Below are 17,022 nucleotides of genomic sequence, written 5' to 3'. Positions count from 1 at the left end.
AACATATGACTCATAATCAAAATTCAATTCCGGAGGGTGTAAAACAAATATTCTCAAACTTGATATCTAAGAAAAACGGGGCAACCCGGAGGGACACCGGACAAACACCGGAAAGGACCGGACAAGCCTGGAGTTTTCGGAGAAAAATCCGAAAAAGCCGGAAAACGCGGGGTCATTGTGCCGGGAGTGTAATCGCCCCGGACACTGGCGAGCGAATTGCCCGGAGCGGTCAAAGGCCAAGTCGGGAAACGGGCAGAGTTCCGGTCGTTTCACGGGAAACCGACCGGACAAACGACAATAGATTCCCCGAAAACCCGAAGGTGCAAACCCAGCTACAGCATGTCCGACCAGGACTCGCACGTTGTACCGGGTAAGCACCGAAAAAACCGATTTGCGGCCTTAACATCCGGAGAAGTGGAGTTTCCACGGAAGGAAGCGACCGAGGAGGGAAGAGTTTCGGACACACAGGGGTGTGGCATCAATCCTGACCAAGGAGAACAAGGTGCCCATCCCGAGAACAGTATGCCGAACAAATTCCCGGAAGACCCGGAACAAGACCGATTAACAACTCAGTTGTTATCAGTCCCGGCGTTTAACTCAGCCACACTTCCGACGGAGTCAACTCTTCCGAGGATAAATCGGACAAGAGCTAAATCCGAAACAGACTCACTGTACGACATACGGTTGAGGGCTGCGGATTTATGGTCCGATGAAACGGATCCCACTGCGAAAAGCTATACTATCGACGTCAAGTCCGACCAGGACGAACAAGTCGTTCGGCAGTTTCCGCTTATCGGAGTGAGTAGAGCAGCAGCGGTCGAGGAAACAAGAAAGTTCAAGGTGCCTTTACCGGCAATTGAACTTGAGTTCCCGACGGGAGTTGTTGTCGCCCAACTAGACTCTCAAGCCACGAGGTCTTTTGTTCAACCATGGGTTGCACATAAGTTTGGTAGACACGTTGAGGAGGAGCCAACTACGGTCACTTTGGCTGACAGCCGGACTATGCAAGTCCACGAGTATGCCGAGTTTACGGCGCGGGTCTCTGAACTGGAAGTGACGTTCAGGGCCGCAGTACTCGACCAGTTGATTGGTGATCTATTCCTCGGCCATGACTTCCTAGTGAAACAGGAAGTGGCATGGGACTATCAAGCGTGCACGATTCATCTGGGTACGACAAAACGCACCACAGCCTGCTGGAGGCGTCCGAAAGCCTCAAACAAAGGCGAGAAAACCGAACCCGACGTCATTATCCCGGAAGGGGAGTATAGTGATGACATCAGAGCGGTTCTACGGGGTTACCCGAAGGTTTTCTCCGGAGAAGTCGGGAGGACCCGAGTCATAGAGCATAACATCCGGTTAAAAGACTCTACTCCGGCTACCCTGAACGCCTATCCGTATGATCGTGAGAAACAAGACACCATAACGCGTATGGTAAGGGACATGGAAGAGCAAGGTTTCGTTGAACCGAGCATTTCACCATGGGCTGCCCCCGTTGTTCTCGCGAAAAAGAAAGACGGATCCCGGAGACTGTGCGTGGATTACCGTAGATTAAACATCCAAACGGAATCCGACGCACATCCGATGCCGGACCTGCACGAAATGGTCCGAGGAATGGGTGGTGCTAACATCTTTAGCACCCTAGACCTGAAGTCCGGTTACTGGCAAGTCAGTTTAACACCGGAGTCCCGACCGCTAACCGCGTTCCGAACGCAAATGGGCCTCTATCAATTTAAAGTGATGCCTTTCGGCTTGAAAAACGCCCCGGCCACTTTTCAACGATTGATAAACGAGGTCATGCGCGGTTATGTCGGGAAATTTGTATTTGTATATCTTGACGACATTGTAGTGTACTCAAGCGGCATGTCCAACCATGTCTATCACTTACAACGAGTCCTAGAACGATTGCAAACACACGGGTTAACTTGCCAGCCGAAAAAGTGCAGTTTCGGGGTGTCCCGTATCAATTTTCTGGGTCATATTGTAGACGCCACGGGAATTGACCGGGAACCGGAGAAACTCACGAACATCGCCGAATTTTCCCGACCTAAAAAAGTCAAAGATCTGCAGAAGTTTCTCGGTGTATGCGGGTGGTACAGCCAATTCGTACCCAGTTACACGGAACTGACTGCACCTATGACAGATCTTTTGGCCAAGGGAGTAAAATGGCGATGGAGCAGCCGAGAAGAAAATGCGTTCCAACGGCTTAAGGAAGCATTAGTCACGGCACCCCGACTATGCCCTCCACTTCAAGGACAACCGTTTAATCTACAAACGGACGCAAGTGAGGTAGGGGTCGGGGCAGTACTGTTTCAGCGAGAAGAGAACGGCACCCGAAGGATAATATCCTATGCCAGCCGAAAACTCAACCCTGCTCAAACACGGTACTCGGCAGTCGAACGGGAGTGTTTGGCGATTCTATGGGCAATAGATCGCTTCCGTCCATATCTGGAAACGGGTAAATTCACTCTCCTGACAGACAGCTCAGCGCTCAGATGGTTACACCATACACGGGACACGAACAGCAAACTGACCCGGTGGGCGCTACAGCTAGGAGCGTTCGACTTTGACATCCAACATGTCCCGGGAGTCGAAAATCAGGCAGCTGATGCGCTTTCCAGGCGACCAGTGGATGGAGCTCCGGTAAATGAGGAGTCTCTGGAATCTAACTTCCATGATCCTCCGGTGACCGGAGTATGTCCGGATAACAATCACATCGGGGCCATTTCGGACCGGAGGTATCCGGAGAAAAAACCGAAAGTAACCGAGAGTTATCCGGAGAATGTCTCCGTAAACGAAATACGTAAGGGGCAGGCTGAAGACAAAGAAATTTCCGAGTGCATTCGGAAAATACAGAGCCCGAACCCAGTATTTCGCCGCCGACACAAGTATTATCATGTGCAAGATGGTATACTTATGAAAGGACCGGAGAACTCCGAAGAAAAGGACTACGCGATAGTGGTACCGGCTGAAATGGCTGATCATCTTTTGTGGAGGTATCATGACCATGAAACAGCCGGACACCCGGGTTGGAAGGAAACCTATAGAGCGTTGGGCAAGCGTTTCTATTGGTCCAACATTCGCGAGACAGTCCGTCAATACGTCGCGAGGTGTCACATTTGCGCATGTGTAAAACCTCTCAATCGGAAACCGGAAGATCCGATGCGATCAAGACAACCTCGCCAAGCATGGGAGGTTATTAGTATTGACCTGATGGGTCCGTACCCAAGAACACAGCGTGGCAAAACGTGCATACTAGTTGCCACGGACTGTTACAGTCGGTGGGTGGAGGCGTATCCACTAGGTCAAGCAACCACCAAGACCATCACCGACACACTGGAGAGGGAGTTCTTCCCACGCTTCGGTTACCCTAGGGTACTTCTATCGGACAATGGTCCCCAGTTTGTATCCAAACAAATGGAGAAAGCACTGGAGAAGTGGGGTACTGAAGGATGGACTACTCCAATTTATCACCCACGAGCCAACCCAGTAGAACGTCGGAACCAAGACCTGAAGAAAGGGTTACGCACAGCACTAGTAGATCGCCCACACAGCCAATGGGACAGCTGTATACCAGCAATACTCTTCGCAGTGCGTAACCGAAAGAACCGGCTTACTGGCTATACTCCCTCAACGATGGCGCTTGGTCGAGAGGCGAAAGCGCCGGGAGATTGGCTTTTGGATATTGTCTCCACGGGTGTAGACCCGACAAAAACGAAGGAACCCGAGCAGGGTCCGGAGATAAGCGCCCGAAGGGAGTTTTCCGACGGTAGAGACGGAATGAAAGCCCGATCCATCACCGGAAGTCCGGAGAACTCCGAAGGCTCCGGTGGGGAATCACCGGTAACCGGAGTTAATTTCCGATCACCCGGTGAGGAAATCGTTCTTTCCGGGGGGGGAGGAAACCCCTCCGGTAAAGTCGGGGTATTAACCGGTAAAAAGGGAGTTCTCCCGAAACAACCCGCGAAAAGTCGATCCTTTAAAGAGGGAGACTGGGTGTATTACCGGTCACACCCTTTGTCAAGTGCCGAAAAGAAGTACCATGCAGGTTTTGCCCCTAAATGGTTGGGGCCGGTACAATTGGCAAAGAGGTTAGGCAGGGGAGTGTTTAAAACCCAAGGGAAGGTCCAGCTAAAGTTACATGTTTCGGCCCTAAAAGCATCTAGCTCTGGAGTAAACCCTTAAACGAAATGTTAATGTTCCCTGTGTTTCTGTTGATAGCATGGCTGAACAGAATCGTTTGTTCCGCCCGTCGCGACAGGTGGCCGCAAACACGGCGAGTCAGTTGAGGGAGCAGGCCCGAAAACTGTGGAGAGCTGCCACGGCGCTGGAGGGTCGACGGACCAGGGAGACCCTGGAGGACTGGACCCCGGAACGCATCCGGAGAGCGGAGCTCTGGGAGCTGAGGGCCAACGAGGTGGTGTGGGCGGCCTATGACCGCGGATTCGAGGACGGGGGTCGTCGACCACGGCCAGCCGAGGGGCACGCCGCCGCCAGGTCACGTCGACCGCGACCAGCAGCCGCGTCCCACAGCCACCGGCCACGCCAGCCAGCACAGCACCGGCTGGAACAGCAGCGGCCCAATCATCGGCACAACGTGCGCGATGGGATGGGGCGTTTCCGTCAACTACCGAAGTCGCCACCGCAACAACAGCCTCCACCACCCCACCCTTCGTCAGCGGTGGATGTCGCAGCGACACCGGTGGTTGACCTAGGTCAACGTGTTGACCCGGCAGGTGGATGGAGGGAGTTTAACTTCCTCCAACCGGACACGGTACAATTGATGGAGGTTGCGCCGGACGTCGACGCATTCCTGTCATCGGGACCGACAGTCCTTTCGGACTGAAGCCCGACCTGTCGGACTGGGGGGGGAGTATGACGCGGTCGCATCGCGACTCCGGTGGTGGTCGAGTGCTAATCACACTCGCCACCGCCGGATGGCGCCCGTGCCCGCTTTTCCCTCCAGTCGTCCGACAGGCCGCGCTCGCCGCATGGACGGGTTGGCCGCCGCCGCCGCCGCCGCCGGCGATCACTTTTTCACTTTCACTGGGACTTCGACAAAATACGTTTTCGACACAATTTTGTTTTTGTATGTTTATTATGTTAAAATAAATTCAGACGTGATACATAGACACTTGGTTACCCTAAATTGACCCTATTCCTGACTCCAGCAACAACAACCTGATCATCAACGACGCGCACACCCGCCTTACGCTGACCGAAGAAAATTTGTTAACGTTGGAGTGGAATCGCGAATCAATCGTACGGGCACTTGATGATAACGCGAAAATATGTACAGCCCTGACGGAGTAATACGGCACGATGAAGAATGCGATGACGGTGGAGGTGATAAATCGATACGCAACAATGTCGGTCGATGAGGTGTACACCGCAATGATGAATCATCCTGTACACGGATTACCGCCGCGAGAACCAAGTTATTACAAAGAAATCGCGGTCATAGAGTACAAACGGCTGTGCGACGAAATATGGGGAGAAAATGTTAATACGATGATGGTGACGTCTAACTCACAATGGAATTTAGCAGAGTTACTTGACGGTTACACAGATAAGTAAGTAAAAAAAAAAAAAACCTATTGATTATATTTTAGTATATAGTAATTATAACAGGAACGACGTGGTGGAGGAGGAGGAGGAGAAGACGAGTACTACACCAGTAATCAAGTCAGACGGTGTGAGCATTGCTTCAACCCCACCACCACCACCACCGTGCGATAGTGTGGATGACCTGACGGTCGAAACCTGATAAGGTTATTTCCCGTTAGACCGCGTACAATGATAACACAAAGAAAATGGAGGGACGAAATAACCACACACACCATATATAAACGAACACGCTGAACCATTTAATCACATTCACACATACAACCAAATCAAAATGCATTACAGATATTCACCACCATCGCCGCCAAATTCGCCGACACCGTTTAGTACCAATTGGGTGCATATCGTCGACGATGATGACGACGACGACGGGTCGCCAGTGATAATACCGATGAGCGTAAGTCGATTTTATATTAAGGGAATAATTATATATAAGAAGCGTATAGTAAAAAAAAAAAATATGTGAAACAGGAGGTAGACGCTGCAGCAGCGGAAGCGGTGAGGCGTATACAGCTGCGAATAGAGAGGGTGTTCTCGGTGACCGACGTAGTGGGTAAGTAAATCAACCTTGGTGTGTGTGTGTATAAAACTAAATTGTCCAATTACATTATCACCAGATCTAACGATGTCTTCGGAGGAGGAGGAGTGCAGTTCGTCATCCACGACGAGTGTGATGGAACTACCCGTCAGCGACACGGAGAGCACAGACGAAGAGACTGAAAGTAGTAGTGCCGACGATGATGACGACACTGACTACGACGACGAAGAAGAAGAAGAAGAAGAAAATGACGACGCTAGCAGCAGCAGTACTAAACGGCGGGCGGACGGCCCTGTGCTTCGAGGGCACATAAATAAAAAAAAAAATAAAAATGTAACAACGAAGTATGTTTTATATGATTAATAATATGTGTATGTTTGTTATATCATCTTGACGTACGATAAAAATAAATGAATATGTGTAATATACCTAAAAAAAAAAAACTGTGTATTCAATTTGTATGTTACCCGTCCAATCAATGGTTAAAAGAAAAAGGTTGATAACTGAGAGCGAAGAAAGGAAAGGGAAAAAAAAAAATGTTTTAATGCAATGGTTATTTATTTTTAAATAACATTTACAATCATAAAGATATATTAAATTTAAAAAAACAGGTATTGTTATATCAATTGGTATTACAAAATTTTGTGCACTTCGCTAGTCAAAGCGTTATATTCAAAAATTTTATCGTGTACGATTAAACAATAAGCAGCGGTGCTATCAGCCACGTTGCTAGCCGTTTCAAAATCTATACGTAAGTCAATCGGCGCGTTCTTAACAAAATCATTCTGTTTCGAACAATCTACAACGACGATGGGGGATGTCGACTTAAACTCTGCTGCGGTGAACAACGGGTCTCCGACCGGAACGCCGTAATACGATTCTTGAAAACTCGCATACATGTTGTACAAAAACGAAAATTTATCACCGGCATAATCGATTTTTAACGTATCGTACGGATACGATTCAGAGTTGAGATATACTTTCAACGTGGTCAACCCGCATCCGTCGAACTGACTGGTGTTCGTCGCGAGTTTATTTTTCCGATCGGTCTGCAAGGCTACTATCACGTATCGCGGCTTTTCCGTGTGCGTGCTCGTCTTAACCGCCCAGGAATGTTTGTTCGACCGGGGGAGCGACGGATAAGAGAATAGCTCCCAGCTACGGAAAGCGATGGATAACGGTTTTTTCGCGTCCAACGCTTTGAGCAACTGCAATCTAACAGAATCGTTTACATTGACGTGCGGCACTCTCCACGTAACGTGATCCAACACAACGCTTGCGGCTGCGGCGTTCGTTTGAAGAGCATCATTGTCGGTGCTCGCACGGTGCAAAACGAGTTCTTGTCGCGCGTTAATTATGAGTTTTCTGTGATCTTCACAAAATCCCAAGATCAACCTGAGCGGAATAACGACATCAAACTTTTTTGTTGTGTTCGCCGACCAACCAGCGTTCGAGTACCGCCCGTGTACCGCCTTCTGCATCGTTACGTACCCCTTGAGCGTGCTAGCAACGCCTGGTTGTCTCACCCGATCGATTTCGACTGAATTCAGCTCATAGCGAATCTCGTCGAACAAAAACATCAATCCGTTGGTGACGATGGTCACGTCGGATGTGTCAGTAGCCGGGGTGACGACAACGGATCCCTGCAGACATAGCAGTGATTCGCTAGGGAGTGTGTAGAGGTCCTGGTGTTGAATCGCGATGCGGATCTCATCGTTGTTCGTTAGACTGTTGCTGGAGAACGGTTGATAAGTGTGAAACTCGTATTTAGTGATGCGATCGTCGAATTCGACTCGCCGAGTGATGTCCAAAACGTCGATGTCCATTGACGGTGGTTTGATTCGCGAGTTTGTAGCCGAGCGCCGATAACGTTTGCAAGCTCTGCCGTGTTAACCGGGATCGTGCCGACGGCTGAATGTACCGAACCGGACGCGCGCGGACGCTTTTAAACACCAACCCCATCGCGCACGTGTAAACGTACTGTGATTGGTTCACCGCGGAAGTCGACCAGCTTCGAGTTCTGATCGGTAATCGTGACCCGCACGCGGTCGAGACGATCCGTCGCTATTGGATAATAAATCAGATTACGCGGTGATTCTGCGATCTGAAACCCGGGCGGGACGGATGGAAAAAAGTCATAGATCGCGCGACTACGAACGTCGTTGACGAATGCGCCTGCCGCGACGTTGCATGTGATTCTTATACACGTAAGCGGATCGATGGTGATCAGACGACCGGATCGGTGCAAAGTGTTCGCCGGCAGCTCGACCCGCTCAAACCCCAATAGTGGGCCGACGCTGTTGGGGGCCGCGAAGCTGATGTCGCGATTGCACAGGAGTTCCGATTCAAACGTGTTGACGTTGGGATGAAGCGCGAACCGGTATTCGGGATTTAGGTTTTCGACTAGTGACTTGAGCACGCGAGCCAAGGCGGACACCTCGTACGACCCGATGGGTACCACGACGTCGTCATAGACATCGACTGGTAACGGCGACGGAGCGTCCGGTTTGATCTGCATTGAACCAGCTGTAATAGTTAATACTAAACTTACAAGACAGGATATTATGAACGCTGATTTTGTTTATTTAGAATCATTCCTAAATTTAGAAGAACTATTGCCATTTAAAGCTCATAGTGATATTCAAATTACATCAAATACTTCAGAGGAAATCATTGCTGGTATAGTAAAAGAAACAAATTTAAATGAAGAATCAGAAATTGATATAAATTATGATACGATATAATATGAAAAAGATAAAGAACTTGTTACACTCAATCCTCCATTATCTGACAACAGTGAAATCACTGATATTGATGTCAACCAAATAGTTATTAATGAAATGTCAGTTGGTAAAAAAAGGAAAATAAAACCTAAAAGAAATAATATATTATCTCGTGAGGAATCAAAATTAAAAAGAATGGCTGGACAAGAGTATGTTGGTTTTAGTAGACAAGGAAAAACTGTTAGCCAAGATAAGCTTAGAAATAAAAGAAAAATGAAAGAAACTTGTAAGTCTGAAGTATGTAAAAAGTCTGCATTTCGTCACTGTCAAAATTTTACAGAAAGAGAAGAAATATTCCAGCAGTTTTGGGTTAGTAATTGGGATGAAAAGAGAACTTATATTTGAAATGTTGTGACTAAAAAAGAAGTTAACCGTTAAAGTATTAACTACTGGTGGAATGAGACGGAAAGTGAGCTTGAAGCCTCAATTTTCTGTTCTATTATTATAGATAATTTAACTTGATACTTGACTAGACATGAACAAGACAGTTTGAAACAAAAACCGAAAAACATTATATTATACTCTGATGGTTGTGGGTACCAAAACAGCAATGCGATAATGTCTAATGCTTTACTCAGTTTGTCTATTCAACATCAGGTACAAATTAAACAACATTTTTTATAGGCCATACACAGATGGAATGTGATGCAGTACATAGTATTATATAGAAAGATTAGCTTTGGAAAGTATGAAGCCATCAAAGCTAAAACGACATTTAGTAACTAAACATCCCCAATTCCAACATAAAGATATGAAAATTCATTAGAAGTTCAAAAAAATGTTTTGCGTAGTTTAACTTCAGTTCCTAAAAAAGCTTTAGCTGCGTCATTATAGGTTTCATACTTAATTGCGAAAAAAAAAACACACTCTATTGGCGAATCTCTCATCTTGCCAGCCGCTATGAAAATAGTATCAATTATGCATAGCGAATCATATGCAAATTAATTAAAAACAGTTCCCTTATCAAGAGATACTGTGTCTCGTCAAGTTGAAAATATGTCTGATAATATTAAATCACAACTTCTAAATAGATTACGAGGAAATTATTTTACAATGCAATTAGATGAATCTACGGATTAACTAATCATGCTCAACTTCTTGTGTATGTTAGATATTCTTATAAAGATAAAATTGAAGAGGACTTTATTTTGTCAACCATTAGAGTAACCCGGGGTATAATGGCACATGGGGCAAAATGAACTATTGTGTATAAGTAATTTCGTATTTGTCATCTGGTCAAACTGTTTTGTTATTATGATTTTGCTATCATAGTGTTACGAACCCTTGTCTTGGGCATATTATTATAATATGTTTTTTATGTATGTGTAAATAATTTCTGTTAGAATAAGAACATCAGGAATTGGTGTTGGCCACGGCCGAGTCGAATGGAATTTGCTGACTTAGGGATTTCGCCCTAGCCAGACGGCTCGAGCCGTGCCCACCACCAACGGGGAGTTAGTCGTGTAACTACCGTCAGTGAATAGTGTCTCACAGAGTATCTGTTTTACAGAGCATCTATGTTTTTTAGAACATCTTAATTAAATGTAAATTGTGTATATTATCAGAAAATCTTATTTTATTCGTGTATTTGTGTGTTACGTTTAAAATACAACCAGAAAATCCGCCAATACGTTGTGTAATTTACTGACTTTAACCTAATAATCGTCCTATCCCGTGGCTCACGTTACATTTTGGTGGCAGCTGGGGAAGTCCAAATACTACATCACTCTAGATTTAGCCCAGGGTTATCACCAGGTCCAAATGCATCCAGAACATCGAGAAAAAACCGCTTTCAGCACCGACAAAAGACATTTTGAGTTCCTCAGAGTTTCTTTTGGTCTGAAAGGTGCTTCCGCGTTATTCCAACGTCTCATGAATACCGTACTAACTGGTATTATCGGTTTAAAGGCTTTCGTCTATTTAGATGACATTATCGTGTACGCTGCTAGAGTCACTGAACACACGAAAAAACTAACAGATGTTTTCACCAGAATCCGAAAATTTAGTTTAAAACTTCAACCCTCGAAATGCGAATTCATGCGTAAAGAAGTTACCTATCTAGGGCATGTCATCACAGATCAAGGTGTGAAACCAGACCCTCGTAAGACCAAATGTGTTCTCGATTTTCCAGTCCCAACTAATGCAAAGCAAGTAAAATCTTTTCTTGGTTTATCGGGCTACTATCGCCGTTTTGTACCAAATTACGGACACATAGCAAAACCTCTGACGTCTCTTTTAAAACAGGATGTACCTTTTATTTGGTCCGATATATTCCAAGACTCGTTTGAGACACTTAAACGAGTACTCGCCTCAGAACCTCTGCTCCAGTATACGGATTTCACTAAGCCTTTTAACCTGACATGCGATGCGAGTGGCTTCGCTATCGGTTGTGTTTTGTCCCAAGAGCCCATGGGAAAGGACTTGCCGATCGCTTATGCGTCTCGTACTCTTAACAAGGCTGAAACCAATTACAGCACTACTGAAAAAGAACTTTGTGCCATCGTGTGGGGAATTAAGAAATTTCGTTGCTATATGTTTGGCCAAAAGTTCAATATCATCACAGATCATCGAAGTTTAGTCTGGCTATTTGGAATAAAGGACCCTGGTTCACGATTAACGCGTTGGAGACTCAAGTTAGAAGAATACCAATACGAAATTTTCTACCAATCAGGTACAAGCAATACTAATGCTGATTGTCTTAGTAGAATATAGCGAGTGGTAACGCGATCAGAAATTGAAGCAAACCATGATAATATTTGGTTAGGATTGGGTCTAAATACCTCAGACACTCACAAAAGAGTAACAAAAAATATTATTACAAAAGGAGCGGAAATTCTTTTTGGTAGTAATCCATTATTCAATACTGAGTCCATCTTCCAGAAAATTATCGAATTCGTTAAAACTAAAGTGGTAGATACGGACTTGACTAACAACAAAATCCGTCTGTTACAGACATCTACATCAGAGATTACTAAAAAAGTTAGCGATCTCTCTGCGCATCAGAATAAAATCGAGACTAACATCAAAATCCTCAGTAGCCAAGTCCAAAAATCTATGCAAACAGTGAACATCTTGTTAACTAAAACTACATTGATAGAACAATCACTTTTATTTACGATACTCCTGAATCAATATGCGTATGAAACTCAATCACTTATTGCAATTCTCAACTCAGCTATGCATGGCAGAATACATAGCACAGTTCTACCACCGTCCAAATTATTACGCGAACTTCGTGAAATCCAACTGACCCTTCCGACAGGCACTCAATTACCTCTAACGCCTAGTAAACAGAACATCCCGAAATATTTCCAAATCTCGACTACAACGGTCCTAACAAAGGACAAATTCCTTCTGTTCTCACTCACTTTTCCAATAGCGACGATTGACGAATATACTCTTTATCGACCTGTTCCCTTACCACATTATGTAATTAATAATAACGCTATACTTATCTCACCTACTGCTGACTACATAGCGTTAAACGACGATAGCGAATTTTATTTTACTTTAAACACCGCTCAACGTGAAGCATGTCTAGGTTTACAACCGTACATTATGTAAGGGCAACCTGCTAATTAACCACAAAGCATCATCCAAATTATGAGAAATATTATTACTAAAATCTCCACAGACCATCCTTAACTCTTGTAATATTAAATACATATCTTTTAATTTTACAATTTGGAACCGGTTTTCACAATCAGATTCTTGGATATATTATACGCGATCTGAACTTATCACCTTAAATTGTAAATATCCCTCGCGCATATTTCAATTTTATACAACATGTATTGGTCGAATAATGATATCCCCATCATGTACTCTTCATACGGAAAATGCAATATTGTTACCTAGCTGTAATGAATTTATCAATCAGACCCTCGATGTTATTCCAGAATCTATTTCTTTGGTATACCACCTACAATAATGACAACCCTAAATCTTGTACAACCACAGAGCCTCAATCATGTACGCGTGTCCAATGACCTTTGTCAAATCAGTAAAGAATCTCTTAACTTAGACAACTTAGATAAGCTACCAGACGATTCTGTCTTCATTGTTACCTTAGGTCATCATATATATATTGTATATTCATGTATTTTTATACTATGTATAGCTATAATTATAGTTACAGTTAAATGTAAAAATCGGGTAATCCATGTAAATGTACCGGAAATCGCGTAGCCTCAATCTGAAATCGCAGACCATCTTTTTTGAATTGTATAATTCAGTGTTCTAGTGAGACAGTAGTGACCATGTAGCCCCTTTGTCTCATTTAGGGTGGGGGGTGTTACGAACCCCTATCTTGGGCATTTTATTATAATATGTTTTTTATGTATGTGTAAATAATTTCTGTTTGAATAAGAACATCAGGAATTGGTGTTGGCCACGGCCGAGTCGAATGGAATTTGCTGACTTAGGGATTTCGCCCTAGCCAGACGGCTCGAGCCGTGCCCACCACCAACGGGGAGTTAGTCGTGTAACTACCGTCAGTGAATCGTGTCTCACAGAGTATCTGTTTTACAGAGCATCTATGTTTCCAGAGTATCTATGTTTTTTAGAACATCTTAATTAAATGTAAATTGTGTATATTATCAGAAAATCTTATTTTATTCGTGTATTTGTGTGTTACGTTTGTAACATTTTCTTCGACACTTGATGAAGTTTTGGCGTTAATATGAGGTAAAGTATTAATTTTATGTAATATTATATTAGTATAGAAGTAGTAATAAATACTAATTAATGACACGTTAGGTGTTGCTTTCATTTATTTTAGTTTAGTACTAGTAGGTGACTATACGACAATACTAGTAAATTATTGATATGATAACAACTGAATATACTACAATACTATTTATGCAGAAATTCACATTGGGGTAAAATGGCTCAATAGGTTTGGGGTAAAAGTGCGCAGCATTTCTTAACTGATAACCTACCTTAATTAATATTTTTATAGTTTAAAAATTTATATCTAAACAGTTAGTTATATTTAAACATAGCTATTTATTTAGATATTCATTTAAATGAATTGGTATCTACATTAGTACATAATATAGGTGTATAATAAATATATATTATATATTTATTTGATGTTTAAAAAAATTATTAAATAATAATATGTAATATTTATTGAATAATAACACTTAAAAATTACTTTGGTTTAGTATTTACTACTAATACTGTATTAATTATATATTATATCTATTACTATTTTATTATGCATGGATTATATCTGTTTATAACTTATTACTTGTTAAAAAGAAAATATATAACAATTATATTTTATTAATTTTGTTTAGGAACCGAGTTAGCACTACTACCAGAATATCAATCAATGATGATCAATTTGATACAGTGAAGACTTTAATTGAAGAAGGCAGGTCTATTAGATCTATAGCTGGGCAGTTAAATATACCAGAGTCCAGTTTGAGAATAAGACTAAAAGCAGGGTCAACAACATGTTTAGTTCGATACCGCAGGACATTTTCTTTACAGCAAGAAGTAGAGTTAGCTAATCATTGTCGTACACTTGACAACCGATTTTACGGTCTATCATTTAAAAAACTACAGCAGCTTGGTTATCAGTTTGCAGATCTAAATAAATTAAACCACAGATTTAATAATCAAAATAAGTTAGCTGGGTATGACTGGACGGATTCGTTTTTAAAACGACATAATATATCGTTGCGTACTCCTCTACTAAAAGATGTGCGTACATTGGTGAATACTCCTAGAAATCATAATATCATTAGTATTAATCCGTGAACTTATATTCACATAGGTTTAGAAAAAATGATATCTTTTATATTAAAGTTAAATTCTAAATATTTAAAAAACGTTGATGAAATATTTTTAAGTTTTAATATTGATGGGTTGCCATTATCACGTAGTTCAAAACAACAATTTTGGCCAATACTTTGTTCACTTATAAATGCCCACGGAATATCAAAATCCCACATCAGTTAATAGGGAAAACAATCAAACTAACACCCGATTGAAACGTCATCGATTGGCTGTTACTCAAGTAGAGGGATTCTTTTTTACTAGCACTGGATTCAATGGACTTTGTAAAACTTGCTACAGAAGAAATTTTAATCAATTAGCCGATTATAATTCTTTCCTGACAGACACCAAACCGCAACTACTCGATTTACTGAAAACACTTGTAGCCGAAAATGCACTAAAATATACTTTTAAACTTGAATCGACATACAAAATCCCCTCTACAGAAGTTTTGGAAAATAAGGCATTCAAAACATCAGCAAGAACTCTATTACAAGACACAGACGTTGAATCAGCAATCGATAAAGATTTTGTTAAGCTAATGACCGAAGAGGGGGAGATGGAAGGAAAAGGATCCGAGTTTTCTTTAGAGTAAACTGATGGTATATTACTCAATATATTTAAATATATACCCCTCGGAGGTTCAGCTTTTATACCGCTTCCAGAAACGATTGAAAATCGCAAGGCAACAATAAATGTGCAAAATAACGATGAGATGTGTTTTAAATACAGCATTATGGCCAAGGACGTTACTGCACCAAACCCTAGCCGTGTTACACATTATCAAAATGTACCGAGCCGTCACAATTTCTCGGGAATTACTTTCCCCACATCTTTATCTAAAGTGAAACAATTTGAAAAAAATAATCCAGAAGTAACGGTAACGTACGCCGATGAACCGGGTAAAATCGATAAAGAAGCTAGACTTGGTGATCATAAAAGAATAAGCGACAAGAATGAGTCAGTAACTCCAATTCTACCACCACAAAAAGCGTACATGCAGTTTGAGCATTGGGGTAACACACAAAAACTCGATTTTGTTATTAATGCTGATTTCGTGTGTTTGTTAAATAAACCTGTTGGAGATAACCATTTTGGGAAAACAACTGTCACTCAAGAACATGATCCCGTGAGTTATGCATACCTAGTTAAAGCTAGCGAGGATGTACCAACAGAGCTAATGGAACAATTCGGCATACCACAATCCTTGGTTTGCACAGAGGTAATGCAAATTCTGAGGCTAATGATGTAACGAAACATTTTATACAGAGCATTACCGATGTAGCACGTAATATTGAACAGCTCTTAAATATCTATACTCCTATATGCATGACATCATAGAACGAAAGTAACTATAAGTCTGTCGTGGACGGTGGCAAATGTCCTCTTTGTAAATGTGAATTTTCATTAACAAATAATCCGGTATGCGATCACCACCATTTAAGCGGTAGTTATAGACAGACCGTCTGTAATAGGTGCAATTTAAAAATGCAAAAGCCCAATTTCTTAAGTTGCATCCTGCATAACTTATCAAGTTACGATAGTCATATAATAATAAACGAATTAGGACACGATCCTCATACAATACGCGTTATTCCGAATAGTGAAGACAAATTTATATCTCTTTCAAAATATATTTCGAATAGGTTTTCTAGATAGTTATCGTTTTATGGCTAGTAGCTTAGAAAAATTAGCTAATAACCTTGCTCGATCCTAAAAGACAAGGTTCCGTTCTGTGATAAATGCATATGGTGAAAATGATTTGGATATGGTCACTTGTAAAGACGTTTGTTGTTATGAATATACCGACTTATGGGAAAAACTGGAAGAACAGTGTCTACCGCCTATAGAATCGTTTTACAGATGAATTATAATAATTAAATTACATAAAATAATAATAATAATAAAATAAATTAAAAACAACTTTTTAGTTTACTGACTGAGGAAAATATTTCCCAAGATGACTATAAACACGCTCAAAATGTATAGAATCGTTTTAAATTCAAAATTTTGGCGAATACAGCTTATGGTATGTGATATATTTTATAGTATTCTATCTTAGTCTGTTAATTATTTATATTTTCAGGTATAACGAATTAGATGTGCATATTTTATGTGATGATTTTGAAGCTTTTAGGGAGCTTTGTATAAAAACGTACGAAATCGATTGTTGTCACTACTATCCTATCCCTGGTATGAGTTTTGATGTTTGCTTGAAACATACTGAAGCCAAGTTGGAATTGATATCAGACTATGACATGCTACTTATGTTCGAGCAAGGTAATTACAATT

General features: G+C 42.2%; 2 protein-coding genes across 2 annotated transcripts; one reads left to right on the top strand and one right to left on the bottom strand.

The window, feature by feature from the left end:
* The first annotated feature begins 5,384 nt into the window (after positions 1 to 5,384).
* Positions 5,385 to 5,864, top strand: LOC126839718 (uncharacterized). The gene is made up of 2 exons (XM_050575136.1): positions 5,385 to 5,570; positions 5,629 to 5,864. Exons 1-2 carry the CDS (start codon positions 5,392 to 5,394, stop codon positions 5,762 to 5,764), a joined length of 315 nt encoding a protein of 104 aa, XP_050431093.1. The 5' UTR covers positions 5,385 to 5,391; the 3' UTR covers positions 5,765 to 5,864.
* Positions 5,865 to 6,792: 928 nt separating this feature from the next.
* On the bottom strand, positions 6,793 to 7,986 carry LOC126839781 (uncharacterized). Its single transcript, XM_050575190.1, has one exon. It carries the CDS (start codon positions 7,984 to 7,986, stop codon positions 6,793 to 6,795), a length of 1,194 nt encoding a protein of 397 aa, XP_050431147.1.
* Positions 7,987 to 17,022: the final 9,036 nt, after the last annotated feature.

This window comes from Adelges cooleyi, unplaced genomic scaffold, assembly GCF_023614345.1.
Source record: "Adelges cooleyi isolate 19-005CV unplaced genomic scaffold, UGA_ACOO_1.1 ACOO_flye_CR_arks_rails_tigmint_CR_PRNA_307, whole genome shotgun sequence".
NCBI lineage: Eukaryota > Metazoa > Arthropoda > Insecta > Hemiptera > Adelgidae > Adelges > Adelges cooleyi.
The sequence above is the reverse complement of the archived record's forward strand: the minus strand, read 5'-3'. Positions and strand labels throughout refer to the sequence as shown.